The sequence below is a fragment of the Eschscholzia californica genome, unplaced genomic scaffold, assembly GCF_041429995.1.
Source record: "Eschscholzia californica isolate CP2 unplaced genomic scaffold, dmEscCali1.0.p SCAF_2, whole genome shotgun sequence".
NCBI classification, from domain to species: Eukaryota; Viridiplantae; Streptophyta; class Magnoliopsida; order Ranunculales; family Papaveraceae; genus Eschscholzia; species Eschscholzia californica.
In genome coordinates, this window is record NW_028238309.1 from 5094309 (window position 1) to 5121888 (window position 27580).

The following is a 27580-nucleotide window of genomic DNA, read 5'->3' on the forward strand; positions in this document are numbered from 1 at the left end:
AACGAATAGCCTATGATGCCCAAGATGCATTAAAATGCTTGTTCACAAAGTATATTACCAGTGTCAATGCAGATACTAATACGATAATGAATCATGTAAAACTTATTTTTAAAAACTGCACCTTTACAAACAGTACATCAGTTAGAAAAGTAACATAGAAGAAATTGTGGCTAGTTGTTAATATAGGGCTACAGCACATACTTCTTTGCTAAATGATTTATTTTGTACTAGTGAAAATAACCCTATCACAATGACACTTGGATCTTGCCGATTACTATATTCTAACTAGTGATTTCATAAATATCGATAATCATATGGTTAACACTGTTTGAACATAAAGGTGATGACAAATTCCGGCCCAAGAACTGAAACCAGACTACGTAAAAAGAAAACTATGCACACTAAAACCATTTGATTATGTTACGATAGTATTATAAGTTCCGATTCTAGTACCTTGTCTGAGATCCTAAATTGGTGTCGTCTCTCGGGCCCTTGATTTTGTTAGTCTGTGGATTCATAACCAACGATAAGTTCTCAACAATTATGAAATTCAAGTATAAAGGGTTCTGCCTATGCCAATTCTATAGTAAGGTACAATATTCATACAACATATATATCTCAATACTAAACACAAACATCCTAACCATAATACTGAAAGTTCTAACAACACCTTAGTAGTATAATAGTCTCTGGATCATCTCCAAGTTGGCTCCACGTGCAGGTATGTGTGGGATGGAGGTATAGGTGGAGTATAACGCCACAAGCCTAAACAGTTATCGATATTGTCCCTGCTTTTGACACCCGAACCCAAGTCTACACGTACAACTTTTTGATCCTAGTGAAGGCTCCATGAGCCTACCCAAATGTCTCGACACTTACTAAGCTTGAGCATTCACCAGTAGCCCATGCTCCAGACACTCCCTAAACAATGTCCCCTCCCTTGGAAACAACCCGTCCTCGGCTCTGATATCATCTGTAATGCCCCAAGCATTAGCAGACAACAGTTATCGATATTGTCCCCACTTTTGACATTACGTACCCATGGACTTGGGAGTTGGGTCTCGGTGTCAAAAGCTGAACAATATCGATAAATGTTAAGGCTTGGGGAGTTACAAAGAGAGAGAGAATTATACTCATATAATAAAATTTGTACCAGGTTTAAAGGATGACTTATACCTTCTCTGTTTCAGTGGGTTCAGACCCAAACCCACGTTTTCTCCTTGAAGCTAAACATAAAAGATTAAACATCTTGGTAGTTCGATTATTAGGACAAACATATAAAGAAATTTCTTTCCAATGATTTCTCTTGATATATATAGAACATCTACTTGATATATTTCCCTGAAAAGTTCCAAAATTTTGAGCATCAGTTGAAATATAAACAATCTAACAAGAAATCAGAAATGGGTTTACTAAATTAACTTCAAAATCATAAGATTATGAAACCACAAGTGTTATTTGGTGAAATTTTGAGAGAAATTTCAGAAATGAAGAAATGGGATTCAGTAAAAATTGGGAAATGTATAAAAACAAAGTGGAAGAAGGTGGTATCCAAAACTGGGCTCACCGTTACAGAAACCATCATTTTGTGGAAGAATGTAGCCTGAAAATTCCAAGACTGGTGAAGAAAGGATAAATTTCATCTATCCTGCTTGGAAGTTTGAGGGAGAACTTTTGGGGTTAGTTTTGTCATTGGGCATAGTTCTAATTCCACCCCGCTCATTATTAAGATTGGCAACGGGGCATAAGAAATCAATCGAGATTGATTTAGGAGGTAGCGGCACCCAAGATAAGTTAACGTGACAAAAAGAACTCCTCCAAAACAGAAGGTAAAAAGAGACCACTGTTTTGAGGAAAGCAAAAAAAGTTCCGGGGAAGACGGTGCAAATCCAAAAAACAATCAAACCAAACACTCCCTCCTCTTCAAGTCACGGAATAAAATTAGTCGGCCAGAATTTCTCTCTCTCTTCTCCTTTATCTGCCTCTCTCTCTTTCTCTTTTTTTTCCCCTCTTCCTTCTTTCCTCTCTTTCTTTCTTTTGTTGCAGTTTCGGCGAAGGAGTTTCCCTTCGCGGGAAACCTTCGTCTGGTTTCCAGACGAAGGTGGGGTTCCTTCGTCTGGATCTGGTTCTTCCAGATCCAGACAAAGGCGTCTCGTCTGGATCTGGAAGAACCAGATCCAGACGAGTTTCCGACGAAGGGAGATCCCCTTCGGCGGAACTTTCGTGAGAAGGAGAGAGGATAAGAGAGAAAAAGAGATTGAGAAGAAAGAAGAAAGAACTAGTTGAGGTCGCCAGAATCCAGTTGAGGTCGTCAGCATTAATGGTGGAAGTCGCCGGAATTTGGTGGAGGTCGTCGGAGTTCTAGTTGAGGTGAGAGGAGAAGAAGAAAGAATAAAAAAAATAAAAAATTGAAAGGGTGATGTTTGGAGGAAACAAAAAAAAATTGTTTCCACCCAAAAATTATTGCCCCGGAAACTTTGCTTATTTTCCCGAAACACTGGCCTAAAAAATCACGGGACCTAGTCCAGAAATATTCCACTATGACTAAATAATGGATTACACAATTCCTCCCTAAAGCAATAAGAGATTAACTAATTCTTCAAGATATGTGGAAACACTCTTGGATAACAACTCTTCCCTAAACAAATAGAGGATTAACCAACTCTTCAAGATGTGCGGAAACACTCTTCGATAACAATTCTTCAACAAAACTATGGTGGATAACTAGGATAAGAAATAGAGAAATAGAAATCTCATCCTCCTTAGGATTTGAACAATCCTAGATTACCAAAGGTTGAAGAAGTTTAACACATACTAAATTACTTCACAAGCTTAATAATCTTCTTTTTTTTCAAACCAATAGTCTTCTCTTTTAATCTCTCTTGAAAGAACCACTTTAGAATTTTCTCTCTGTTCTGAAAGTCTCTCTGTTCTGAAAGTCTCTCTGACTCATCTCTCTCTCTAATCTGAGAGGATATGATCTGGGAGGATTCTCTATCTTCTTGTCTCATCTCTTTGGCCCCTCTCTCTAACCTGAGAGTATATGATCTGAGAGGATTCTCTATCTTCTTGTCTCATCTTTCTTATCTCTCTCTAATCTGAGATGATATGATCTGAGAAGATTCTCTCTCTAACTCATCTTTTTTACCTCTCTCTAATCCGAGAAGATATAGTCAGAAGATTATCTGAGAGGATACTCTCTGACTTGAAAGTATGAACAATTTATTATCTTTCATTCCTTTTTTATAATGGTAAATAAAGAGATATTCTGATAGAAATAAGATTCATTTTTAGCCTTGAAATAGGAAACCTATTTCACCCCAAAAAAAGAATTAGGGAAATCATATTTCAACTAAGAGTCATTTTATTATAAGAAGGGACCTCAACATATCTAACATTCACATTTGACCCCTATGTTTAGAGAAAGATCTTCATGTAATTCAAAAGGGTTAACTACATACTATAGAAATCGAACAGACTACCTCTTGATATTTAGAGGGATATCCAACTGACTAATCTATGGGTAGATGGGTTATGTCAAAAAATTTATCTAATAGTCATAGGTATATCTTTACACCACTTTTATTCAATCTTCTTTTACTACTCTCTCCGTTCCAAAATGGATGATCTAATTTCCTTTCCGGGCTATCTCATTTTAGTGTCCCATTTCTAAAAATAAAGAAAATAATTTTTTGCTCTTTCCAATAATACATATTACTTTAAATTTAATGACAACTATATTTAAAAGTAAATCACATTTTTTTCATTGTGTTATAAAAAAGTTAATGAGGGTACAACTAGAAAAATTATGTTATTTTTTAAAGTCAAACTCTAATTAATGTTGTGTCCCTTAAAAAGTTGGATTTTTAAAATAGGTCATTCATTTTGGGACAGAGATAGTATTTATTATCTAGGAGACCCAACTTTGATCCGTTGAAAAACAAAGGGATAGTCTGCTGGACTGTTGGGGATATCTTGGGATTCATGTTATGTGTCGTGTAATTTCATTTTAGTCTATTAAAGATGACCAATTCACTCCAATGGTACGAAAGATGACCATCTTTCAAATAGCCATTATACTCCACAATTTTTCTCGACCCCATTATTTTGGGTTCCTTTCAACCTTTCTTATTGTAAAGTTCTAAAAGGCACCCATTATTATTATAGGCAGTTAGGCTTTTAAAGCCTCGCTTTGGGCTCAGGGCCGGCCCTGATAGGCACCTCATTTACTCAGAAGTTTGTTAAAGTTTTTGGTTGTGTCAAGGCACCTATAACAGTAGTGTGGCCCGCTTATAGAGATACCCTCTTATTTTCGGTAGACTTTGTACTTGGTGATAATAGAAAAAGAAGAAACATCGGAGAAAGTATACCATTCTTCATCTTCATCTCCATTTTTGTCGTTTCATCTCCATCTCCACCAAATGTCTACATCTCTTTTTTTTCCTAAACAATTTGGAATATGATTTGGGAAGAAGACCCCCAAAACCAAATTTTTTTTGCTTGGGGGTTCTCAAATCAAGTCTGTCAGGATCATCTAAGCAAAGAGTATACTATAAGGCTTATAATTTTGGGTTATTTCCCTAATGGCCCCCTACTTTGTGACCAGCTTCCCGCCTGGCCCCCTACTTTACAAGAAATACCCATATGGCCCCCTTCCGTTATAACACCGTTACTCTCTCTCCTCCATCTCTTTTCTCTCTCTGCCATGTCACGCCACATCATCTGTTACGCCACCTCATCACCTTCTCCCGCAGATGTCGTCGGCCGGCCAAATTTCCGGCCGGCGACCTTCAAACTAAAAAAAAATAAAAAATTTCTTTTCTCTTCTTCTTCCTCTCTCTCTCTCATCTTCTTCCTTTCTCTCTCTCTCTCTTCCCCTTTCTCCTCTCTCTCTCTTTACACACTCCGGCGAAGGGAAAACCCTTCGCCGGAGCACCTCGATCTGTTCAAGGGAACAGACCGAGATCTGTTCAAGGAGCAGACCTTCAAGGTCTGCTCCTTGAACAGATCGAGGTACTCCGGCGAAGGGTTTTCCCTTCGCCGGAGTATGTAGAGAGAGAGAGCGGAGAAAGGGAAAGAGAGAGAGAGAGGAAGAAGATGAGAGAGAGAGAGAGAGGAAGAAGAAGAAGAGAGAGAAAATAGGAGAGAGAGAGAGAAGAAGAAGAAGAAGAAGAGAAAAGAATTTTTTTTTTTTTAGTTTGAAGGTCACCGGCCGGAAATTTGGCCGGCCGGCGACTTCTGCCGGAGAAGGCGATGAGGTGGCGTAACAGATTATGTGGCGTGACATGGCAGAGAGAGAAAGGAGATGGAGGAGAGAGAGTAACGGTGTTATAACGGAAGGGGGCCATATGGGTATTTCTTGTAAAGTAGGGGGCCAGGCGGGAAGCTGGTCACAAAGTAGGGGGCCATTAGAGAAATAACCCTAATTTTTTAATTCTTTGTTGATGATCAAATTGGTTTTTTTATTGTTTAAATTGGTTCACCTCGAGGTTTTTTATAAAATAAAAAATTAATAAAATAGAGACAAAGAGATGAAAGTGACATGATGAAACACAATGGAGAAAAAGATAATGGTGGGAACGAAGAAGAAGATATAATTTCTCTCATTGTCATCACATAGTACAAAATTGACCAAAGATTAAGAGTAAATTTGGAATAAATAAAAATCTCGTTAGAAAAATGTGTAGTGGATATTATTATTGTTACTTTATTATTATTATTATTATTATTATTATTATTATTATTATTATTATTATTATCTCATCATGGATGACAATTGGTAACCATTTATTTATTTAATTTTATCATTATCGTTTAATCATATGAAATAATATATTTGTACCACTATTTCAAAAATATATTTTTCGGCTTTCGTAGACATTCGTAGATATCTGTGGACATTGATCAACAATTAGTAGACATATAATAAGATAATAATAATATAACATAGTAATATAATAATAAGATAATATTATAAAATATAATAATAATAATAATAATAATAATAATACAATAATATAATAATAATATAATAATAATAATAATACAATAATATAGTAATATAAGAAAATAATGTAATAATAATAGGATAATAATAATATAATATAGTAATATGATAATAATATCATTATTACTATAATATAATAATAATATAATATAGTAATAATATAATATAATAATAATACAATAATATAGTAACATATAATAAAATCATAATAATATAGTATAATAATATAATAATAAGATAATATTATAATAATATAATAATAGTATAATATAGTAATGGTAATAATATCATTATTACTATAATAAAGTATTATAATAATTAATATTTTTATATATTATTTATTATAAATTATTTAATCTAATTTGATAATAATAATTATTTTTATCTTTCTTAATGAAATGTCCACAAGTGTCTTCCATATTTTGAGAGACATTTTCTCTCCAAAAGCTCTCCAAATTTACACTAAAATGTCCTCACATGTCTCCAAAACCAATTTGTCTTGAAATGTCCTTAATTTCGTGTCTCTAACGAATACCACAGATATTTCCGGACATTTGAAATGTCTCAAACGAATAACACGGACATTTTGAGACATTTTAAATGTCTCCAACCAATAACACAGACATTTGGGGACATTTAAAATGTCCCCAACCAATAACACAGATTTTGAGGGACATTGCCATGTCCCTCAAAATCCCCAACCACTACCCCCCTAAGTAAAAAGGGCCACCAAATTTGATGATCTTTAAATAAATGGTGGGCCCAACAGTTTAATTGATTTATGTGAAAGTAGAGTAGAAAGTGTTGATTCAAAAACTGGTAGAGACAAGTTATGATTACGAGAAGCTTATCCAATTTAAAAAATGTTAAGTAAAAAGGGCCACCAAGACATTAGGTTTCAAGTTCCACAATTACGAGAAGCTTTAGAAGAATTGGTGGAGACAAGTGATGATTCAAAAACAGTTTATGATGCCAAAAATATATTAAAACAAGACTTTGAAAAATTCCTTTTGAGCATAGTTATTTGGCATAATATATTGTTTGCGGTAAACTCTATTAGCAAAACACTTCAAGCTGAAGATATGGATATTGATGTTGCATTAGAGAAATTGAATGGACTCATTCGTTCTCTTGAAGATTATAGAGAAGTGAGATTTGAAGAAGGCATGGTTGAAGCTAAAGAGACCATTAAAATGGAGTTGAAACAACATTTTGGGAAAAAACGTATTATTCAAAGAAAGACACAGTTTGACGAGAATGCGTGTGAAGATCCATCAATGTCACTTGAAGAAGCATTTAGAGTTAGTAATTATTACATATACATATTAGATCAGACTTTTTCTTCACTTAAGAGCATATTCGAGCAAACTAGAAATACAAAGAAATATTTATTTTCTGTTTGAGTTAAAAAAGTTAAACTCCCAAGATGATGGTAATTTGAGATATTAATGTGTTCGCTTTGAAACATTTTTCAAGCATAATGAGTCATATAACATAGACGGACTAGACTTAGTTTCTGAACTGAAAATGTTGAAGCGTCTTTTACCAAATGAGATCAAAAGACCAACTGAAGTACTAGATTTTTTGAAAGATATGAAAGGTTGTTAACCGAACACATGAGTTTCTTATAGAATTATGTAAACGATACCAGTTATTGTTGCCTCTGCAGAAAGGAGTTTTTCTAAGTTGAAGTTGATTAAGTCTTATATTCGATCTACTATGTCAGAAGAAAGGTTAAACTGGTTAGCTATTATATCTATTGAGAAGGATATAGCTGACAGTCTTGATTATTCGACGATTATTAGTGACTTCGCATCGAAAAATTTAAGAAGAACAAAATTTCAGTGATTGTAATTATCAAAAAAATTATTTTGTTATATAAATATGATGAAAATATTTTGTGGTACTTATCGTTTTCATGTAAATACATTTAGACGTTTTACAATTTGTAGAAAGGGCCACATTTTCAGACCTCGCTTCGGGCCACCGAAAAGTCAGGGCCGCCCCTGCTTATAGAGATACCCTCTTATTTTGGGCAGACTTTGTACTTGGTGATAATAGAAAAAGAAGAAACATTCGAGAAAGTATACCATTCTTCATCTTCATCTCCATTTTTGTCGTTTCATCTCCATCTCCACCAAATGTCTACATCTCTTTTTTTTCCTAAACAATTTGGAATATGATTTGGGAAGAAGACCCCCAAAACCAAAAAAATTTGGCCTGGGGGTTCTCAAATCAAGTCTGTCAGGATCATCTAAGCAAAGAGTATACTATAAGGCTTATAATTTTTTAATTCTTTGTTGATGATCAAATTGGTTTTTTTATTGTTTAAATTGGTTCACTTGGAGCTTTTTTATAAAATAAAAAATTAATAAAATAGAGACAAAGAGATGAAAGTGACATGATGAAACACAATGGAGAAAAAGATAATGGTGGGAATGAAGAAGAAGATATAATATCTCTCATTGTCATCACACAGTACAAAATTGATCAAAGATGGGAGTAAATTTGGAATAAATAAAAATCTCGTTAGAAAAATTTACTAAGGAGGTAGTTTTTTTTTTTTTTTTGTTGAGACACGGAGGTATTTCAGGTGACCATTTTGGAAGCTGGTCATCTTTGAGGATCATTTTGATGAAGATAGTGATATTTAGGGGTTAACCGTAAATTTTACATTTGGATAATGTAGCTGATTAAATGTCAGATTAGATTTAAATGAACAATAATAAAGCAACTCCACCTCTTACTTCCTACTTGACTCCCTATATGTTAGGCCGTTAGGGTTTGAATCCGGGAAGAAATCCGGGAGATTAGCACACAAAAAATAAGATGATGAAAAATGAACGGCCAGATGACTATATTACGTCAAACAAGGAGTAAAAGTGGGAGTACATGTATCATAATCTAATTAAGAAGCGATTATCTCGTAATTAACAATGGATAAAACAAAATTTCATTCCCCTTTTAGATCTTGAAGAATACGTGTCGTTTTAAATACCAGATAGAATCCCCATTTTAGTGAGAGAAACTAGTGAGAGAAAGAGAGAAAGAGAGAAAGAGAGAGACTTGTTCGTTTTTATCTGAGAAATTTTCGCCTCTTTCAGTTTATCTATAGTCCAATCTTCTGTTCATCAATCAAAATCCCCATTATTGATTTTATCTTATCACATTTCCCTTCAGTCTTAATTTTGAGCAATTTGGGGAAGAACTCTTGTTCTTGGTCTGATATTCCAGAATCCAGTTTTATAATTTTTGAGCAATTGGGGTAGAAAGAGAGAATAATTTTCACTGTTACGAAAAGAAAGAATTTTGAATCGAAAACCCTTTAATGGATCTGTCTTTTCACAAATATTTTTTATTCTTTTTGAGTCATGAATCGAAAAGGTGGAAACTTTATCTCATCTCTTTAGGTTAAAATTTCAACCTCACTAATCCTATCCAAATTTGGATTTAAAAAAGCAAATGAATTCAAACCCCTTGCTTTTCTTTAATCTAGAGAGAGAGAGAAAGTGAAAATAGATAGATAGAGAGAGAGAGAGAGATTGAAGATTTTAAGAGTTTGGTTGGTCTGGAGTGTATACTGAATATAATCAGGGCCCTAAGGATGGGTTCCTGTCTATCATCAGATGGGAGAAATTCAAACCCTAATTCTCCATCATTAGGGCACAGGAAGCAAAGAAAGAACACCAAGAAAAAACAGGTGTTGGTGAGAAATGCTAGTAGTACTAGTAGTAGTAATAGTAAGTGGGAAGATCATTTACATAGAATTCCAGGGAGGTTTTTCTTGAGTGGATCTTCTGATTATGCTTCTTTATTTACTCAACAAGGCAAGAAAGGAATCAATCAAGATGCCATGGTTGTTTGGGAGGTATATAATTTTGTTCTCTTCCCTACGAATTTATCATGTTTTCTTATTGAGTTTTTCAGTTCATACAAATTCAGATAAGTGGGAATTAGATCAGACATGATTTTTATTGCTATTAGTTTGTCTTATCATCTTTCATGTGTTTATCATTAATGAAGATTGTCGACGATAATGGGTTTTTGATGCATTCCCAGAACAAAAATGAGGCTCTGCACGACCGTCTCCCTGGTGAATCCCGGCCAGATGACGTGGCCGGCGAGAGTTACCCCGGCCTGGATTCACTCCGGAGACGGTCCAGACGGAGTATCTCTGCTGTACCCAGAATTTTGTTTCAAGAACAGACCACAATCTTTATTGCGATTAGTTTGTTTTATCATCTTTCATGTGTTTATCATCAATGAAGATTGTCGATTAACGACGGTTTTTGATGCATGCTCAGAATTTTGGTTCAAGAACAGACACAGTCTTTTGTGGGGTTTTCGATGGACATGGTCCATATGGTCACATGGTAGCAAAGAGAGTGAGAGATTCTCTTCCCTTAAGATTCAGCAGCCAATTGGAACGTTATGACGATGGGTTAAAAGAGAACAACAGTCCCAGGGAAAGCATGAACTCCGACGAAACTGCTTCACTGAGCATCGACGATGAACCATGGAACTCCTTAGATGTTGAAGACAAGGAGATGAAGCTCCATCGAATATCTTCTCTAAAAGAGTCATTTCTGAAGGCTTTTAAGGTTATGGATAGGGAACTTAAACTTTATCCAAGTGGTGATTGTTACTGCAGCGGAACAACAGCAGTCACCATGGTCAAACAAGTAATTCACTAACTAGATTATGATAGATTGCATTTTTTTTCTTGTTTGATTATCAGTAACTGTGAGAATAGTCCCACATTGGAGAAGGTTGATCTAGTAATGAAAACATAATGTCTAGGTCTTCTCCACTAATCGCCAATTGGTTTTGAGTTGGATGACCACAAACCTAACATGATGTCAGAGCTACGCCCACACGTGATACGTTTAAAAAGTCACATGTGCGCCATGCCACCCGAAAAGACAAAAAAACACGTGTTAGGTTCAATAGAATGCCACAGGTGAGGGGGTGTGCGAGAATAGTCCCACATGGGTGAAGGGTGATAATGTCTAGGTCTTTTCCATTCATCGTCCAATTTGTTCTGAGTTGGGATGACCACAAACTTAACAATAACATGTGTGGATATTTTTGTTTGTAGGGTTTGGATCTTGTCATTGGAAATGTTGGGGATTCAAGAGCGATAATTGCAACAAGAGATCAAGATGATTCTCTTATCGCGGAGCAGTTAACTAAGGACCTCAAACCAGATCTCCCTAGTATGCTTCTTTCTCATGATCACATGCTTTCTTTTAACGTTCCGTTGTTCCCTCGCGAACTGTGAAGTAGTATGATACTCATCTTGCTTCTTATGCTTTGATATCGATAGACAATTGTGTCACGAAGAAGTTTTAAAACAAAATTGTCACGAAGCATAAAATGCGGTTAAAGAACAGAAATATTATGCCCACTTGTAAATCTCTTTAATTTTTTTCTCTCATTATATGAGAAGCTGAGAGGATCATGCAATGTGGAGGACGGATTTTTGCCCTTCAACGTGAACCAGATGTAGCCCGAGTCTGGCTACCAAACACTGATGCCCCGGGACTAGCAATGGCTCGGGCTTTTGGAGACTTTTGCCTCAAGAAACACGGTGTCATTTCTGTTCCTGATGTCTCTTATCGACGACTCACTGAGAAAGATGAGTTTGTAGTATTAGCTACAGATGGGGTAAGAGAAGAATCCAACTTTCTCTTTCATTATGGTTAATCTAAAGTTGGTGGTTTCATATATCAATGTGAAAACCAACCCTATCTTTTCTCACTCTTTTTGATAACTTTGACAGGTATGGGATGTACTATCCAACAAGGAAGTTGTAGATATTGTAAATTCAGCTCCTACACGAGCTTCTGCAGCTCGAACTTTGGTTGAATCGGCAGTTAGATCATGGAGGATCGAGTTCCCAACCTCCAAGGTAGACGATTGTGCGGCTGTCTGCCTATTTCTCAATCCCTCAGCCTCCACAATATCTTCCACCTCGTCCTCTATGTCAAGATCCAAGATACAACCAGAACCGATGGACCAAATCGATGATGGCGAGTACTTGTCAGATAGTCCAGCCGTGCTAGACAAGGAGGAAGCGATGAAGCATGATAGCGAAAAAGTAGTGGTACTAGAGGACGAATGGTCTGCCCTTGATGGTGTCACGCGGTTAAACACAATGGTTAATCTACCAAGAATGGATCTTAAAGAACAAGGTAAGTAGATACTTGAACTCCCAAAGTATCGAGAGAAGATCGGAAACCCATTGTCTCGAAAAAATCGATGAAGACCGATGAATTTCTACAGAGAAATTAGGTTTTCTTTTTTCGTAGTATTATTGGAAGTGTTGTTTCTATGTTTTCTTATTATTATTATTAGTATCTTTTTGGTTTTCCTTGCTACATGAGAAAAATAAGTGTTTGTAATTAATTGTCTTTTTGAGTAAGAAATTCTAGAATATTTAGTGAAGTGGATAGAGCTTTATTAGGTACATTGGGACCTTACTTTCTTGATTGTGTTGGATTAAAAGTCCAAGTAGGGGATGTTACTTGCAACATCCATTGCTTTCCTCTTTGTGTGTTTTTTACATAGACACCCAACTATTTAGTCATATTTGGTTTTCGACTCCATTTTCAAACTATGACTAGTTTACCCCCTCCTGTTTTCTGTTAAATCCAGTGCCTATAAGGCTTGGGACTCTGGACGAAATTAACCCTCTTTATATCTACACTTATAACCCAAAACATGTGTTCACCATCAGTCACAACATTCACCGACCATCACCACCACAATCTTCATCTTTCTCTTTAGCCCAGTACTGTTACGGTGGTATGTGAAAGTGGTGGGTGATAGTGAAGAAGGGCATAGGCTGGGTAAAGACCCACTTAATAATTTAACGGAAAAAGTAAAACAAAGTTGGGGGGGTAAACCAGACATACTTCAAAAATGGGAGTGAACACCAAATATCACTAAGCAACTTGGGGTCTGTACCAGAATAACTCTTTAGTTTCAGTAAACTAGGTATTAGTATTGTGATGCTAATAATTTTCAAAAGTGGGTTTCAACTTTCCTAGATTAGTTTTATAATTCTTTACTTAAAAAAGAAAGAGAAGAGGATTTAGAATAAGATTTCATGATGAGAGAAACCACATTAAAAGTAGTCAAAGTGGTGTTTAAAAATATATATAAAAACAATTTTCAACAAAAAAAAAAACAACAAATGTCTCAAAGGTTTTCAAAATGTTTGGTATCTTTGTCCCATGACCACATCATCATCATAATAATAAAATAGTTTAAAGTAGTCATCCATTTGGATGGAATGGCAAAGAAAATAAATCTTTTAATAAAGAAAGCGTCGAATCCCGATTTAACTGAGTAAACATTATTGTTTAGTGACACATTTTAAAGTTCTGAAATTTTAAAGCGAAAAATATATCTAGCATATTTAGGTAGAGAATCAGGTGCCCAAGGGCTTCATCTTCCACTATAACTATAATCCTCTGATTTAATGCAAGTTGTGTAAGATTCTTCAACTATGTCATAATTATAAGACAGAATAAAGTTTGAAATAATAGTAATATATATATATATATATATATATATATATTCTTTTCAAGAAATAAGATATTGGTAAAAGTGAACACTTTCCCAATAAATAAACTATAAATTTTATCAAGAAAAAAAAAGAGATATAATGAACCCCTTCAACTTTTTATACAGATTGATGGTTTGGTCCTACATGTCTTTAGTGTCAATCTTGCCTATTCAGAGTTCCATTCATCTGTCATTTTCAGGGATTGGGACATTAGAAGATGATCGGACTCTTAACCATGAAAATAGTTCCACATGGACAAAAGAAAGTCTTCTAGTCAAATCTAGCAAATTTGGTATTCGCTATTTGTTGTAATGATCACACCATTTTATTTTACGTGATAGAAATGAAGGCTAGTTTAGTTCGGGGTTCAGGGTTTAGGGTTCTAAACACAAACTGCCTATCTTGCCTTGCTATTGAAAACTGAAATTTAGAATTGAAATACAGAAGGAAGACTAGAAAGGAGACATCCGAACCGACGTGTTTCTTGCTTTACTTGAATAAATTGATTTACATTGTTAAGATTTGATTATCTAATAATAGTAGTACAACAAATTCTATAGCTCAATGTGTTCTAAATCAGAGGAAAACAAATAACCAAATAACCAAAAGTCCGAACAAAAATTTCCTTCCACTTTGAGGAATTGATAATCCGCCGGCTGCTGAAAAATGCACTCTTTGTGCTTGGTCTCTGTAAATACAGAACGTATAGTGTTAAGTATGATGGGATAAAGGTCGACTTTAAGATGATTTGAACACGTTATGTTTTAACTCTCAGAAGAGCAAAGATCAGAACTATTAAGTTTGTGGTCTTCCAACTGAAAACCAATTTTCTATGTGCGACTATTCTGACAGGAAGTGCTAGTAGGCCAGCTTAGTAACGGTTCCTCTTAGAGGATTTGAGTGGTTTCGTCTATGGATTAAGAGAAATGGTAGATTGAGTGTAGAAGAAAAGCTTACTTTTGTAAATACGAGAGTAAACCACAGTAGATGGTATTATCAGGCAAAGGAAGCTCTGTCTTGGTGGAGATCTCCGGATTAACCACGCTAACGTAAAGTTCTTGTCCTAGATACCATGAGTCGAGGTTTTCTGAGCGTAGGTTCCACATACCGACATTGTCAAGAGAAACCAAGATCGCTGTCCAAGCACCAGGAAAAACCTATGCGATTGAGATGAATATGTTTTAGTGAATGGGTCCAGTAGAAACATCTTGATAATAAGCAGAGGGGCAAAAAGAAAGCTCTACAAATTTAATGCAGTTTTTGCCGACTTAGACATGCCGATATGGCTTTCGCGAGGATGGTTTCCTCACATTTTCGGTCAAATTCAGGTCTTCAATCATCTCAACATATGCGTGACCTTTTTGGTACAAACCGACCAAAGAGAACACACCGAAAACTTATACTAGGTTTTGTAGTACTTATAAGCAGTGGTTTCATTTTCCAGTTTATAAGTGCTAAATGTTTGGTTACTTGTATCAGTGATAAACCTAACTATAATTTATTTAAGACAAGTATACCTGTGTAGAGCAACGAGCAACTCCATCCCACTTGTTGTAAGTACCTCTACTATTCTCTGTCCAAATTCCGAAATCCATACTGCATTCAAAATGGAAATAGGCAGAGAACTTAGTTATCTAATTCTAGCCGTCTGGCATAGATGCGGCAAATGTTGAAACTTATGGCTTACCCTACTACGAAGAAAGCGTGTCCGTCCATATGGTAACTTTGCACAGTCGAGTCATTGTTTTGGAATATAATTTCCATAAAACCCCTGTAAGTAGCATTTATAACAGATGTATCGACCTTAGGAGGTCTGTTCATAAATCTTTTTGGAAAATCAAGCTTGAAAACTCCAGGAACGTTAAATTGTTGGGCGAGTTTAAGTGGTGTTGAAGGTGCGACATATGAAATGCCATTCAAAGTAGTTCGCCATTTCCCATCTAAAAGAACGGGAGGTTCGTTTAACAAAACGTATACATCAGTGACAGTAATATCTCCATATCTGAACGATCCCTGTGGATTAGGACGAGCAGCACCCGCTGAGACATTCCATCTGAAAATTAGGCCATCCTAACAAGAATTATGAGATAGCAAGCAAACACACAAGAAAAGTGTGGGGGTTCACAGGGGCCGAGTTGGCCCAGCATAACTAGAAATGGTCCGTGCCGCCACGGCAAGGCCTGTTTTGAATCCATAGGAAAAGATTTGTGCTGAATAAAAAAGCCTAGATACGTCACCTGATGGATCTAGCCTGATTCATTGAAAAGTATGTGTCCAAATCATTAGGTGGGTCTGGAAGAGGGCCTGAAACGGGCCCCTGAGAATTGGAATAGTGCAAAATGGCAACACCCGTGGAAGTTGAATTGGCGAATCGAGCACTTGCAACCATGTAATAATCAGTACTAGCATTTTGATCCATTGTGACCAAGAAAGAGTATGATTGACCAACATGGATATCCATGTTTGTATAGTTCTGTTGAACTGTATATGAACCTTCCGTCTCTACAAGAAGTAGATTATGATTTTGGATCCGAAAGTTTAAGCTTGTTGAGATGCCAACATTGTGCACACGAAGGCGATATGTTCTCCCTGTTTTAGAAGCAGCAAGCTTATAAGAAAATTAAGGTAAACACACAAATCCGTTACTAACAGTACACAAAATGAACAAATTTGTAGATAAAAAAACACACCAACTCTTAGATCGTCTCGGGTAAAGTTAGAAAACTCGTCTTTAAGAAAGACGCAATAGTAGTTCACCTCAAATGCGAGAAAGTTCATGTTGTTATTGGAACCAAGAAGGCCGACACATGGGGGACACAAAAGGAAAGAACACACCATTGAACGGAAACAAGGTTATATACGACTTATACTGAGACCATTAAATTATGTTTTAAAGATGTATCATCTGGACTAGAATAAAGGATGATTGCTTTAGTCAGATTGCTATGTTTACCGCGAATGGGGCAATTACTTTTAGTCGCATAGAAAACTATCAGTTGTATACCACACAAAATAGGTACCTGGATCGACATTTATCATCTCGAAGGGGATCTTTTCAGGAACAAGTGAACTATTGTAGCGGAATGGACCGAATCCATTGAAGAGAATCCCATCAGGCTCACCGAGGGCAATTCCATTTTCTAGGTCTTCTCTCAATTGCTGTTTGTCACATTTCGTATATCTCAAATCAGCAAACATATCAATGTTCATAATAACAAACATTTAAAGAGGTAGAAACAACAACCTTATGACCCTTCGTATACCAGTCACTGATAAAGATGGTTATATCTCCGTCTGGTAACGCAAATGGAATCGGAATCACGTCTCTGTTGTTTATAATGATTCCTCCATACCCACCCGAAGCTTTTTGAAAATTCAAGGAAGGGAAGTAAGAGAAGCTCCCAATTTGATCTTTAACCTGAAATTGATAAGTCCAATTCCAACCAGCCGGAATCGGACAATTTGTCCCCGAAACTCCATCTTGCCAAGAGTTTCTCCTATGTTGAAGTCCATCCCTAAATCAAAATGAACAGAATTTAGATGGATTTGAACTAGGGTTTGAAACCTAATAATGTGAGATAGCAAGAACATGATACATTACCAAGTAAGAAGGAGTGGTTCATCTAAATGATTCTTGACATTAACAACAACATTCCAATTTGTAGTAACATTTAGAATTGGACCTGGAAATTCCCCATTGATTCCAATCACCTAGAAAACAAATTTCACATACAAGCAAACATGGTAAACAAAATTAAACCCAAAAAGATACCAACATTTATAAAATGAAAGAAGAAAACAAGTAAAACCCAGGATTACCCATCTCCCCATTAACCAAAACTGTTCAATTTAGAAAAAAAAAATTAAGCTTCCCCATTAAAAGGGTAAAGTTGATCTTTCATAAATCTTTTGAGGATCCAAGTTTCAGAATTTGTATAGAGAGAGAGAGAGAGAGAACCTGTTGTTTGATACCAAGAGGAGAAGCAGTGATATAGGAGACAGTAAAATCATAATAAGCAAAAGGGTCTCCAGCTAAACAGAAATCCCATAAGAAAGAAACCCAAATTACAATGAAGAAGATGAAACTAGAAAAGGGTTTAATTTGATTTATTTGTGAACGCATTGGATCTCACTCTCTCTACTTTTTTGGTACCAGAGAATAGAGAGAGAAAGTTGATTGTACCAGATAAAATAGAGAGAGAGAGAGAGAGAGAGAGAGAGAGAGAGAGAAGGTTTGTTTGTTTGTTTGTATAGAGCTGGAATTCAGAAGTGTGGGTAGAGAGAGAGAGAGAGAGAGAGAGAGAGAGGAAGAAGAAGAAACCACCAGTCACCACCAACAGTTCAGAGAGTGACTACTGAGTACTACTGACTAGTAAGGAAACTATAGAGAGAGAGAAGTTTTCCAATTAACTAATCACCGTTAGATCTTCCTCGACATCTATAAGATCGTATGAAATTATTACTATTACTATTTCCTATTTAAGACTATGATACTACCACCATCTTCTTCTTTAACTTTGATGGGTCAATTCTCTCTGCGTGAATCCACTAGGAACTTCACCCCAGTGGGTGAAAAAAGGAAGATTTTTTTTTTTGTACAGAGTGGGGGTAAAAAAAAATACACCTAGAGTAATAAACACAAACCTATAGTAAAAAAAGAATACAAAAAATTTAAATAATAAGGTAGGAAAGACCTACCACTCTTCAAATAAATTTAGATACACATAACATAACAAGTTAAGTTTGGTCGCTAAATTTTAGGACATCCACCACTACATTTACATCGTGAATTTGTAACACTATTTAGGTCTACAGAAGGTTTTATCGAATGTTTTTAGTATTATACTTATTATTACTGATGATGATTTTAAAGTTTAGACGACACAACTCGGCAACATTTAGAGTTTAGACTTCAAAAATAGAATCAATTGGAGGATAGTTGCCTTCGAGACCCTTCTACGAAAGTCACCTGAGGGGCGGTCCTGGGCCAAAGCGAACAAAGCTTCATCATATGACATAGACATTTTTCAAGCATAATGAGTCATATGACATAGACAGACTAGACTTATTTTCTGAACTGAAAGTGTTGAAGCGTTTTTTTTACCAAATGAGATCTAAAGACCAATTGAAATGCTAGATTTTTTGAAAGATATGAAAGGTTATTACCTGAACACATTGGTTTCTTATAGAATTATGTTAATGATATCAATTACTGTTGCGTCTGCAGCAAGAAGTTTTTCTAAGTTGATATAAGTCTTATATTCGATTTACTATGTCGCAAGAAAGGTTAAACGGGTTAGCTATATTATCTATTGAGAAGGATATGGTTGACAGTCTTGATTATTCGACGATTATTACTAACTTTGTATCGAAAATTTAAGAAGAGTAAAATTTCAGTGATTGTAATTATCAAAAAAAAATTATTTTATTATATAAATATGATGAAAATATTTTGCGGTACTTACGATTTTCATGTAATACATTTATACGTTTTACAATTTGATAGAAGGGGCCACATTTTCAGACCTCGCTTCGGGCCACTGAAAAGTCAGGGCCGGCCCTGCTGAGAACCGAACTAGAGTCGATTAACTAGTATAAGTTCAACTTAGCTTAGCCCATAATATATGTTGTGAGGACGCACGTTCTCATTCAAATTCTTTTCTTTTTTTTTTTTTTGTTGAAATGTACTCATTCAATTTAAGTTGTGCACCATATTCTATCCATGACCGCTATAACGATAATTGGAGTCCTTCTAAAAGAACTTGTGAACTTTCTCAAAGGTTAAGGTGTCAAGTCACAGTAAGTAGGGTCAACAGTTAGTAGTCCAAGTGGTTCTAAGGTGTTGACATAAACTCTAGAAATCCCTGGAGGTCTCAGGTTCAAATTCCAGAGAAGGAAAAATCTTTGGTTATTTGATTTGGGAGTCGACTTCCAAAAAAAAAAGTCACAGTAAGTAGGAATGGGCCAACCCAAGCAAAGGTCAGGGAGTCGTCCCAAAGTTGAAAGATTCGTCGAAAGATTCGTCGCACCTACGTCGAAAAGGTGCAATTCGAGAGTCATTCAAAACCTTTAAAAGGTCTGGAAGCTCTTTCTGCTCAGTCTCCATTTTTGTATTGTCCCCAAGCAGCATCCCTTCAAGTCCCTGCTATCTCGATAAAGGCCGTTTCTCCTTCCCTAGTGATGGGTATTGATACCTTTATTTTAACATACTTGCCGTTCAGCCCTTATAGCTCAGTGGTAGAGCGTCAGTCTTGTAAACTGAAGGTCCGCAGTTCGATCCTGCGTGAGGGCAACTTTTTATTTTCCAACTTCTCCTAACATACCTATTTTATATATTTGTGATGTTTTGGTGCTCTTTGCTTGATCCCAATTTGATTAATGGCAAGTGTTTTGTTCAAAGGCACAAATGTTATTTCAGAGGCATGTATTGATTCGCATTTGTGGGAATACGAATATAAATACAGATGTTTTACCAGATATTTTTGGGACAAGGATTCAAATATTGTTATATCTTTATCCGAAAACATCTGAATCCGAAAAATAAATAACCAATGAGTTTTCTTTCTTACACAAAGAAGCTATAAACCAATGATTTTTCATAAGCTTACCAGATCGGTTAGTTTTCAATTATATCTGAAAAATTACAGATGCAGATAGCAATTTTGAATTTGAAAAAAAGAAAAACAGACCTCAGGTTTGCAGCTCTTAACTCTAGAAAAAAAACAAGTTGAGCTCTTACACTACAGTAACTATCTGCAGTTTTTGTTTTCACAGCTACTTTTTTTTTTTTGGTTTTCACAGCTACTTGTCAACTTGTGTACCAATTGAAATGACTAGGGTTCCACTCATGGGAAAAGGACACCCTTTCATCTTGTTCACAAATTAAGCAAGGATGTGCAGAATAATAACATTGTAAAAAGTATATATATATATATATATATATATATATATATAGAGAGAGAGAGAGAGAGAGAGAGAGAGAGAGAGAGAGAGAGAGAGAGGACAAAAACTAGATGGATAAGAAGGAATTAAACCCCACTTGATAGAACATCTGTTTCCCTTGTTGTACCATTCTAAATATTATTATCAAGACATTATTACTTAAGTGATCGAAAATATAACCCAAAGATGGGATAAAAAGACCGACGATATCAACGAAGCGAAACTGTGAAAGTGTCATTATCACCTCTCTGCCGCACCAAAAACGGCGGAAGAAAATGCTCCAATACGCTCAACAACTCTCTTCCACCATGGCTTGTTTGAGTCAAGTCATCCATCGTCACAGTATTCCCACCAAGTCTCTTTACTGCTTCAACAAGCTGTCCTCTTAGCCTCTGTGATAACAAAAGCCCACCATTCGCCACACAATCTCTATACAGAGGTAAAAAAGTAATACCTGTCCTTAATGCTGAAGGAATGTCTCTCAAGCAAAACGATATCGGAGACTGGCCTCTATCTAATATCCTCATCACGTTCACGTAGTGATCTTCTTCGTGTCTTAACCCGTCCTTGAATGCTGCCTCGGACCAGTGTTCTTGCATATATGATCTTAGTTCAGGGGCCACAGCTTCGTCGTCTGATCTGGCAATGCTGTCAGCAACTGCATAGGTGGCAGCAGGGTCACCGAGAAAGTCGGAACGAAGGAGAAAGGCAACGCCATCGAGTGACCTACCGCTTCTCTCTCCAGCTGCTTTTAGAATCTCGATGCTAAGAGCAGCGAGGACATGTTGAGGGACATGAGGAAGGAGGTAAGCTGCGATTTCTACTTGGCTGCTTGAGGTTGCTGCTGTTAGGACAAGACAGAGTTCCATATCACGACAACCTCTTTGGACGAACCATTGGACAACTTGCATACAACCTCTCTCGGCAGCTCTCATCAGAGGGCCTAACAATGCGATTGCATTGCCTTCTTCGACTAGACATTCCGTTGTGCCGATCTTGCAGTAATGAGAAGCAAAACCCAGAGCTAGGTCTACGTCCACATCCAAGCTGTTCCTATGAGCAATCTACAGAGACATGATAAAAACTAATTTTAACCCTCAGTATCCATGTTTTTATCAGTATAAAAGCAAGTAGAAATATTAGAGGAGGTAATCCTCAAAAAAACAGAAACAGGAAAAAGTTCCAGTATACGCCATTTGAACAAGCACTTGCAGAGATTTACTTTTCGTTCAATATTTCAGTGACTTATCTATATGCACATATTGTAACTTCGCGTTATCCATATTCATACTACTAAGCACAAAGTTTCAGGAGATCACAGCCGATACTTTAAATAAATTCAACCATAACCAAACTCCACAGTCGTTGAAAAAGAGAGAAAAAATGAAAGACCTGGAGGAGAGAAGCAAGATGATAGGCTAGCACGAGTCTGTTCAAGGGTGACATTTCTTCAACAAATTACAATCAAGGGGCGTCCAAATAAATAGACTTCCTGCATAAGCATTTTGGGTGCTCTTTTTTACTTAACTAAAGACTTCCTGAGGTGCTCTTATTGTCCCATTTACTACTTCCAACTCAAGTGCATGTTTTTTTTCTTTCCACCCCAAGTAACATCCCGAATTCTTCAGATGTTCTCGTCTCCAACTACGAATTTTCTTGCAGCCACAGACCGACAGACACGAACTCTCTGTTCTTCTATAACTTTGTCGCTAACTAGAAGTCTAGAACTCATACTAGGGTGGGAAACGAGCCGGGTTCGGGGGCCTATGGGCACTTCAAGTTCGGGCTCGGGCGTTTTGGGTGGGTAATATCAAGGGAAAATGACTAGTTGAGTTCAAAAAAATATCATAATAACTAAAAAAACAATCATCTTCTCTTATTAATCAAAAGTTGTCAAAATATTATATCAAATGATACATAAAGTTTATGATAATATGAGAAATTAGCCATCAGGTCAATTTATATATTTTTTATTTCCAAAATACCCTTGCTTATTAAAATTTAATTTCTCTCTCTACAAAGCCAATTCTAGGGTTCTTTGTCTGTGCAGATCTGAAGATTAGATAAAGAAGAACGATTCAAGGTTTCCATTGTGAATCGTAGTGAGAGAGGTAAAAGGAAGATCAGATGCTAGAGAGAGAAAGCTATAGATGGCGTTCATGAAAGGTGAGATCCAGTGGTGATTTTAGAGATGATGTTCACGAGAGAACCATTGGTGGCGACGTTTTTGTTTATGCTTTAATCGATCTTCCTTCTCAAATCTAAAGAACCGGATTCGTCCAATGTGGTGAATTTGAATCGAACTTCTCCATTACAATTCTCGGAGGCAAACTTGGGAAAAAGTCCAACTTTCAGAATTAAAGATTGGGCAACTTTTTTTGGTCTCTAAGGGCGTGCTTTTGCAGCAACTTGATCTATTAAAGCTTGAAGCTCCCATTAAAATTTTTGGTAATTAATTTTGTGACTTCTTATATGTTCTCCATTATGGGTATTGACTGAATTAGTTGTTTATAGTTGGGTAGTTTCATTTTTACAGATGAAAAAGATTGGTTTCTCTTTCTCTCTCTCTCTAGAAGTCAATTAAGTTAGTTTATCTGAAGTGGGTTCTGTTCAATTTCTCACTTCCATTAAGAAATTGTTTTCCTTTGTAAGGGGATTTGCGCGGAACTACGAACTTATATTACTTTATGATAAAATAGATTTTCTGAAATTACTTGGAGTTTTCTAGGTTATGCCAGTTTCTCAATTCAATTTTGTATTGTAATATGAGTTCATTTGAGGATGATTAGAAGTGGTATGCTAAGAAACATAACAAGAAGGAAGAAGGGGCAGCAACCAAAAAACTTTAAACCAATAATGTATTACAAATGGAAGATTTTAGGGTTTCAATTTTGTTTTAGCAAGTAAATTTTTTGATGTTAGACTTGTTCTATTTCACTATTTGTCCTCTCAAGATGTAAGAACAAAAATTTTGCTAATGGTGCTTTAATCCTTCACTAATGTTTAATATTAACAATGGTTTTAAATAGTGCATTTTTGATTTATATGCTAAATGTGAACTAATGGTTGATGCAAGGAATGTCTTTTACAGAGTTAGAGATCATGATCAAGTACCATAACTTCAGTTATCTCTGGGTTTGCTCAAAATGAAAGAGGAAAGGAAGATATGGTTTTGTTGAAAAAAGTGATGGAGACAAATATTAACATGATTCTTTCACTTTTACAAGTGTAGTAAGTACTTGTACTCAGTATGAAATTTGCTCCACAGGAAGTTTAATTGCTTCATGTTCAGGTTGTGAAACTTGGGTTCGAACAAAATATTTCTGTAAGTAGTTCTCTTATTAGTTAACAAAATGGGTTATGAAACTTGGGTTTGAACAAAATAGTTTTGTAAGTAGTTCTCTTATTAGGTGAACTCCATGATTGCTTTTCAGGTTATGAAAGTTGGAGTGCTTGTCCTCAGTCTGAATCTTGGACTTCGGGTTGTTATTCGAGACACGGAAAAATTATTTGGGCTAGATTGCTTTTCAATGAGACTTTAGAGAGAGAGAGAGTATTCTTGTGAACTCCATGATTGTTGGGTATTCTCATAACTTATTAGGTGAAGATGCCGTAAGGCTTTTTGTCGAAATGCATAAAGACAGATTATATCCAACAAATTACACATTTGCTAGTATTTTGAGTGCTTGTGGGAGTCTTGCAATACTTCAAAATGGAAAACAAATCCATTCTTTGATTACGAATACGGGTTCGGATAAAAATGTATTTGTTGTTAGCTCTTTGTTTGATATGTATTCAAAGTGTGGTGAAATCGATGAAGCTCGTTAATTTTGTTATCAAAAGCTTGAAAAAAAATGATGTTTTATAGACTTTCACAATTACAAGTTTTGATCTTAAAGTAGAAAATCATAAGAATTTTGAAGGTTTGATCTTAAAGTCGACTACACAATTTCTTCATGAGTTTCATATGATGAATGATGAAATCAATTCCAAACTCAAGATTTCGTGGACACATACTCTTAGTTTATATTCTCGATTTGCAAATAAAGTTTGCAAGATATGTGACTCAAGATGATATTCTGCAGAGCTTGCAAATCTATATTTTGCAAACACAGTTTGCAGTTTAAATTATGCAAATACATGTTTGCATATGTTTGCAGTTTACATTATGCAAACACATGTTTCCAGATCAGATTGTTGCAAACACGTTTGCAGAACAGATTGTTGCAAACACGTTTGCATAACAGCTTGTTGCAAACACGTTTGCAGAACATATTATTGCAAACACGTTTGCATACCAGATTGTTGCAAACACGTTTGCAGAACATATTATTGCAAACACGTTTGCATACCAGATTGTTGCAAACACGTTTGCAGAAAAACGTAAAGGAAAAAAATGCCGTTTTTGTCTGAGTTTTTTTTTTTAAAAAAAAAGTATTGAAAGTGGATCTTGTTAGAAAGCTAATGAAAAATCAATTCTAAATATATAATTTTTATAGAAATTCGACATCTCAAACAAAAGTTATATCGATTTAAAGTTTAAAAAAAAATAAAAGAATTTAGTTACACAAAATGACAAAAGGGGGTATTTTAGTATTTGCACACTTTTTGACCTCAATAATAATTTTCAAATGTTTTGTGCTTTTCTACTCATTTTCAATATTATTTTGACCTTTTTAGAAATTATCCCTAATATCAATGCCCGGCAGACTTGTCGGGCGGGCTCGGGCCGGGTAATTCGAAGATTTCTTGCACATTGCCCGCCATGGGTAGTAACCCACGACGGGCTTAACGGGTTTCGGGCGGGCGGGAATCGGGCCGTGCACTTTAAAATATTAAAAAAGAAAATTTTCTCAGTGTTTAATTGTTCATAGATCACAAAATATAAAACAGAGAAAGGATCTTGATAAACCTTAAGCAAAAAAGATCCAAAATTATATTTTATGGATACATTTTCTTCACCATTTTCATAGATCTTCATAGAAGATAGTGACATATAGACAGAGAAATATAAAGAGAGGAGGTGAGACAAAAACTAGATATTTACAAACAAATGAAAAACAATACATCTATAAATCGGAATATGAGGTTGAAGATCAAAATATATTATGACCATCCCATGAAAGGAAAGAGAAGTTACAAATCTAGAAAAATAGATACCTTAACCTTAAGAGAGATCGAATACAAGAAAAAGATGATAAAGAAGCACAACATAAATTATTATGATTATTGTTCTTCATTTTTAGATCTGTAAATATAGTTTGTCCTCAACCAACAACACACCATCTTCATTTTCTTGTTTTAATTTTCGTCCCTTCCTCTCTTTCTCTCACTCTCTCTATTTCTCTCTATTTCTCTTTGTATCTCTCACTCTCACTCTCTCTCTCTATTTCTCTCTGTATCTCTCACTCTCCCTCTTTTCCTTCCTCAATGTGGGTGGTGGAAAGGCAGCCAAGTAAAGAGCTTTTTATAATACCCTACAAAACCCTAACATTAGAAATCTAAATCTGACCATCCATCTCCAATCAAACGGACCTTATGAACCGGGCATATGCTTCGTGCTATGTACTCGGGCAATGCACTCGGGCAAGGCATTTTTCAGGAGAGCCCAAGCCCGCCCACCAAAACTTAACGGGTCGGGCGTGCATAGCCCATCTCGGGCTTCGGGTTGCATGTTTATTCGTCGGACTCAGGCGTTCCGGATCGGGTTTCGGGCTTCCGAGTTAAATTCCCACCCTTAACTATACTAGCTGCTAATAGTCGTCAAATAATCCGAAGGGTCTTTCCTGGTTGTGTTTTCTTGTTTTCCAAATCAAAGATGTACTTTTACCATTTCTATTTTGTGAGACTAATTCCCCCTTTTCTCATATATAACATGTTTCTCTTTTCTCTTGCTATTATTAGTTTCGTTCGTTTTTGTTTTCGGTATACTACTTTCTGGACTCCAATTACTACTCACCATCTCTGAAGTTCAAAACATGTCATCAGAGCCTCAAGCATGCCTGAGTTTCTGACTACCGATGCTTGGCGAGTTAGTGGAGTCTTGAGGAACACTCACCAGGCTTGACGTTTTGCTTGGATGGGGACTGAGAAAAAGCTCTTAAGTCCCTTTTGCAAGGTCCTTAAAGAATATCCTGATGAAAATTCATTATTCATGCATTTAAATAACAAAAAAACATAAATGAAAGTAACCCAAGATCTCTATTTCATGAATTAAAGAGATGTAAAAGGTTGTAGGTACTTACCCGAATTCATAACTTGAAGATACAGTAGATTGCAGTGTTACCCTTATGATTTGGCCAAAATCTTCTAAACCTTGATAATGGACGTTGTTTCAGATTTCTCAAAAATGGGAATTGGGAAATCACGTATCTCTCTGGTTTAGGGATTTGCCCTGAATAGTATGGGAACTGCCTAGGTAGTAACTAGCAGTTACCTAAGTAATTATGGTGAAGAGTCTACTGATGATGCCAATTTGGTGTCAATAGCTGGAAGAATTGTTTCAGGAAGAGCATTCGGAAAGCTTGCTTTTTTGACACTAACAGCTGATTCCGGGACCATGCAGGTGTGTTTATTTCTCATACTTACGTCTTTGCTAATCTTTTGAGTTTGCAAGAGGTGCTTATACCAAATGCACGGTACTTTTTAGCCACAATTCAGGTGTCCTAAGAGTTTTTTACTGTTTCAGTACGGGATTAACGGTATTAAATAATACTGAAAAAAAAAAAAGTATTTGACCTCACTTATAGAGGCTTCCAAATCCAACTAAACACCAATGCCACGTGTTTTCAGTACGGGATCAAATAATACTGAAAAAAAAATGATTTAACCTCACTTGTAGAGGCTTCCAATTCTAATTTGAAAATGATGTCAAACTCACCAAACTGGCCGGGACGACGACCCTGATGATGACGAAGACCTAGATGATTCAGCCTCCAATGCTAGTCACACTTCCAATTCTAGTTTGAAAATGTATTACCGATAAAATGATTTTTGCAGGTTGTGGTATAGAAGTAGCAAGAAATTATTTTCAAAAGAAAAATTATAACGAGCATATA

General features: G+C 36.0%; 4 protein-coding genes, 1 long non-coding RNA gene and 1 other non-coding gene across 11 annotated transcripts in view; 3 read left to right on the forward strand and 3 right to left on the reverse strand.

The window, feature by feature from the left end:
* Nucleotides 1-27580, reverse strand: part of LOC147555537 (monocopper oxidase-like protein SKU5) — a 42393-nt gene that overhangs the window by 5884 nt on the left and 8929 nt on the right. The window contains exons 2-10 of the mRNA XM_086663152.1: nucleotides 17539-18042; nucleotides 17182-17291; nucleotides 16825-17095; nucleotides 16601-16739; nucleotides 15818-16169; nucleotides 15268-15633; nucleotides 15098-15176; nucleotides 14538-14737; nucleotides 14176-14268 (exon numbers count right to left, since the gene is read on the reverse strand). Of these exons, the coding sequence (XP_086519278.1) occupies nucleotides 14176-14268; nucleotides 14538-14737; nucleotides 15098-15176; nucleotides 15268-15633; nucleotides 15818-16169; nucleotides 16601-16739; nucleotides 16825-17095; nucleotides 17182-17291; nucleotides 17539-17703 (1775 nt within the window). The 5' untranslated portion in view covers nucleotides 17704-18042. The remainder of the gene's footprint in view (nucleotides 1-14175; nucleotides 14269-14537; nucleotides 14738-15097; nucleotides 15177-15267; nucleotides 15634-15817; nucleotides 16170-16600; nucleotides 16740-16824; nucleotides 17096-17181; nucleotides 17292-17538; nucleotides 18043-27580) is intronic.
* LOC147555538 (Tetratricopeptide repeat (TPR)-like superfamily protein) overlaps nucleotides 1-27580 on the reverse strand; it is a 38841-nt gene that overhangs the window by 5588 nt on the left and 5673 nt on the right. For 2 of the 4 annotated variants that reach the window (XM_086663156.1, XM_086663157.1), the window contains exons 2-4: nucleotides 1568-1643; nucleotides 1177-1341; nucleotides 454-506 (exon numbers count right to left, since the gene is read on the reverse strand). In XM_086663156.1, the coding sequence (XP_086519282.1) occupies nucleotides 454-506; nucleotides 1177-1341; nucleotides 1568-1585 (236 nt within the window). In that variant the 5' untranslated portion in view covers nucleotides 1586-1643. Of the gene's footprint in view, nucleotides 1-453; nucleotides 507-1176; nucleotides 1387-1567; nucleotides 1672-9901; nucleotides 10866-27580 lie in introns of all 4 variants that reach the window. The other 2 variants (XM_086663155.1, XM_086663154.1) reach the window with 2 other exon arrangements.
* LOC147555539 (putative protein phosphatase 2C 33) lies at nucleotides 8981-12454 on the forward strand. The gene is made up of 5 exons (XM_086663153.1): nucleotides 8981-9875; nucleotides 10312-10689; nucleotides 11106-11223; nucleotides 11451-11674; nucleotides 11790-12454. The coding sequence occupies exons 1-5, from the start codon at nucleotides 9612-9614 to the stop codon at nucleotides 12207-12209; spliced, it is 1404 nt and encodes a 467-aa protein (XP_086519279.1). The 5' UTR covers nucleotides 8981-9611; the 3' UTR covers nucleotides 12210-12454.
* TRNAT-UGU (transfer RNA threonine (anticodon UGU)) lies at nucleotides 19801-19872 on the forward strand. The gene has a single exon. It is a non-coding gene; the product is annotated as a tRNA-Thr (tRNA).
* On the reverse strand, nucleotides 20584-27518 carry LOC147555541 (ankyrin repeat protein SKIP35-like). 2 transcript variants are annotated; one of them, XM_086663160.1, is made up of 2 exons: nucleotides 26482-27518; nucleotides 20584-21586 (listed from the first exon to the last, which is right to left on the reverse strand). In XM_086663160.1, exons 1-2 carry the CDS (start codon nucleotides 26482-26484, stop codon nucleotides 20732-20734), a joined length of 858 nt encoding a protein of 285 aa, XP_086519286.1. In that variant the 5' UTR covers nucleotides 26485-27518; the 3' UTR covers nucleotides 20584-20731. The 2 variants fall into 2 exon arrangements, with proteins under 2 accessions (XP_086519286.1, XP_086519285.1); XM_086663159.1 differs by lacking the exon at nucleotides 26482-27518 and adding an exon at nucleotides 25683-26035.
* LOC147555542 (uncharacterized) lies at nucleotides 22345-24198 on the forward strand. 2 transcript variants are annotated; one of them, XR_015234903.1, is made up of 3 exons: nucleotides 22345-22970; nucleotides 23614-23847; nucleotides 23957-24198. It is a non-coding gene; the product is annotated as an uncharacterized LOC147555542 (long non-coding RNA). The 2 variants fall into 2 exon arrangements; XR_015234904.1 differs by having other exon boundaries at nucleotides 22615-22970; nucleotides 23059-23847.